We start from the raw sequence: 3,234 nt of genomic DNA, 5'->3' as shown, positions 1-3,234 counted from the left end.
CCCCCCCCCCCGAAATGTTTTCAACGTGTCTTATTTTTAACGAAATGTCAAAACATAAATTCAATAAAATTACAATATTCATGTTTTGGACCACCCTCCGAAAAAAATTTCTGGATATGGCCCTGCAACTGAATATAATATAATGACATGTATTATCATATTGTGTACTACTTTACTTAGTTTATTTATTAGGCAGTGGTAATGTGGTATTTAGATTATGTCGATTATGATTTATGAGTCGTAGCATAGTAACTGGTAAGACAAAAAGTAATAACATATTAAACTATATACTTGTGTATTATTTATGTGTTTAGTTAGTTGCATGTAAGCATTATATAGGATTGTTAATTTATTATTCATTATTATTCTCCTAGAGTTTACAGTCTACAGGTCAACTTATCGAACTTAAATGAACGATCTTAGTATCTTACATGATATAATGTTTCATTATTTGAATATTTAACAATGGATATAAATCATACGTTATTGTTTATGTTGGATGTGCATAAAATTGAAATCTATATCTTATATAAATATTGCTGAAGTTATATTGCGAAATTCAAAACAAATTACTACCTATCATACCAATATAATAAATGCATATTTAATATACACATACAATTAATAGTACTTTATGATAGACAACTCTGACTATATTATGTACTAATTAACTATATAACACTATTTGTTAATTTTCTTCACAACCCCTGTTTACTTAAGTGTAATTTAATATTTATATTTTTACACTAACCATGATCAACATCTCAAAAAATTAATAATATTATAGTACCAATAAAATAAATAATAATGTATAAATAACATTTTATGTACAATATAGGCCAGTTCTTAAACTTTTTTGAATGTCTGAACATGTAATATTTTATAAGATTTTTGCGTAACATAGCCGTAATATAAAACAGCATTTATATAAGTTTTTACATTTTATAATGTATTAAACAAAGCATAAATAGCACAAAACAGTTTACATACATATTTGTCACTAAAAATTACAAAAGTAATGAATACAATTTAAAAAAAATTTAGAATCTGTGGAACACCACTGAGATCATATTATGGTTTTAATGTTAAACTGTGTCATTATTATTTATTTTAGAAAAATTTACATACAAAGTTCTTTGAACAATTTTGAATTGGAATATTCAAAATGTACCAAGTTAAATATAAAATATAATTTAATTATATTTAATACAATTATTGGATACAAAATACATTTATTAGGGTTTCACAAATGTTTACATAAAGTGACTTTGAATGTCCAAAAATTAATGAATCCAATTTCCATAACTCATGTCTAACTAAATTTCTGAAGTCTGAACTAGGTATATGTTGCCACTTTCCAATTCACATTTACACATCCTGGTCCTCAAAGATCTGAACTTTTAAAATTGGCTACTTACTTACTTCTTCACAGTTGGACAATGGTAGTACCTATGGTATATCCTACAAAATAAAGTTATGTTAAGTAATGATTTATTGCCATTGTTAATTATTCAAATAATGAATCGTTATATGTAAGATTATTTATTTAAGTTCAAGAAGTTGACGTGTAGGGTGTAGAATGTCCAAAATATATATAATGTAATTTTGTTGAATTTATGTTTCAATATTTGGTTAAAAATAAGACATATTGAAAAAATGTCGGGGGGATCCAAACCCCCTAGACCACCCTCAGATACAGCTTTGCTCAGTTGTGAAATTGTATTTGTATTTTGTATATTATAATAACATAGAACAATAATGATAATAATTTATTGAAAATTTAAATATTTTTAAATTCGGCGGCCAGTGATAAATGTAATTTGTTGTTTATTCCAAGTCAAACTGATTTGATATTTTTCATCCATGAAAGTGATATAAACCGTTTTTTTTCTAGTGATATAAACCGTTTTTATTTACTGTCTGGTACAACTCTGGTCAGATATATCATAGCAAACATGAAAATGTTCTGCCAAACGGGGGTACCAACTACCAGTTGGCTTCTATATGCTTCTAGTTCACCCGGAGTACTACCATTGTTGTATGGTGCAACACGATTGTATAATATCTGTATTGTTGTTGTCGGTTTTGTTATTTTAAGTTTTGTTTTTTGTTATCTGAGATAATAGATTATTACATATCAATTAGCACATAGCAGTGAGTTTTACTTGTTATTGAACAATTATTTTTGACTAATTAATTTAAAATTGTTTACCTACCTTTGAACAGTAAATATTTATTAAAGTTTAACAGTAAAACATAATATAGTTTGTATTGTATCTTCATAATAAATATGACAAAATCAAAAACTTTTCTTTCATTAGTTATATTTTCTACAATATTCGTACATGGTGAGTACTATACTATGTAGGGAGTGGCCCTATGGTATTTTTTGTTGTACTATCTTAGAGACATAACTAAATTTATCTATTTATTATTATTTTATAGCTCAATCATTATTATTATGCTACCAATGTGTTTCAACACATCCAGGTTGTGGTACACCATTTAAGTGGTTGTGGCATAAAACAATTTCTTGTCCTGAAGAAGATGATTTATGTGTAAAAGTCATTGAGAAAGTTGGAGGTAATTATTTGTATTATACATAACAATATTTTATTAATATTCAATTAAATTGTTGACTTTTACTTAATTAATTTCAATATTAATTATTAAGTAAACATTAAAATATTTTTAATTTTGCATAGTTAATGAAGAATACCTATATCATTTTTAGAATTTTTATTATTTTTATATATTGCGTTGAATAAGTTATTTTTGTTAAGGTAAGCTCTGTTAAGATGTTATCAGAATTTTCCGTTCCTTACTTGAGTAATTTTAGAATAAAATCACCTATAACCAAAATTATTATAGAGTATAATATTTCTGAGGGTTTCACATATCATTTAAGTATGTTATTGATTATTTGACTTTATAAGATAAATTATGCACTAGTCTAATGTACTATGTACTGTACTACTACTGTTATACTAGTTAAAGTTTGATTTACTGGTTCATTATATTTATAGTTATGTCGAAACTATTATTAAGATAACATTGTGTAAATTTAAGTAAAGTATATTATTTAATACTAAATAATATTAACTAAAGTTAAGGCACATACTAGTTAAGAATTTTTCTTTAGTTTAATCACGACTTGTTGTGATTGGACAAAATAATACTTTTGTGTGATTTTATTATTTTACATTTTTGATTAAGGCTAAAACTTGGATAATT

General features: G+C 25.3%; 1 protein-coding gene across 1 annotated transcript in view; it reads left to right on the top strand.

The window, feature by feature from the left end:
• Positions 1–2,001: 2,001 nt before the first annotated feature.
• The window catches only part of LOC100168749 (CG6038-like), a 5,978-nt gene continuing 4,745 nt past the window's right edge, over positions 2,002–3,234 (top strand). Inside the window, exons 1-2 of the mRNA NM_001162327.2 lie at positions 2,002–2,348; positions 2,446–2,583. Coding sequence (NP_001155799.1) covers positions 2,291–2,348; positions 2,446–2,583 — 196 coding nt within the window. The 5' untranslated portion in view covers positions 2,002–2,290. The remainder of the gene's footprint in view (positions 2,349–2,445; positions 2,584–3,234) is intronic.

Source organism: Acyrthosiphon pisum, chromosome A3 (genome assembly GCF_005508785.2).
Source record: "Acyrthosiphon pisum isolate AL4f chromosome A3, pea_aphid_22Mar2018_4r6ur, whole genome shotgun sequence".
In the NCBI taxonomy this organism is placed as follows: Eukaryota; Metazoa; Arthropoda; class Insecta; order Hemiptera; family Aphididae; genus Acyrthosiphon; species Acyrthosiphon pisum.
Note: the sequence above shows the minus strand (reverse complement) of the source record. Positions and strands in the feature narration are given on the sequence as shown.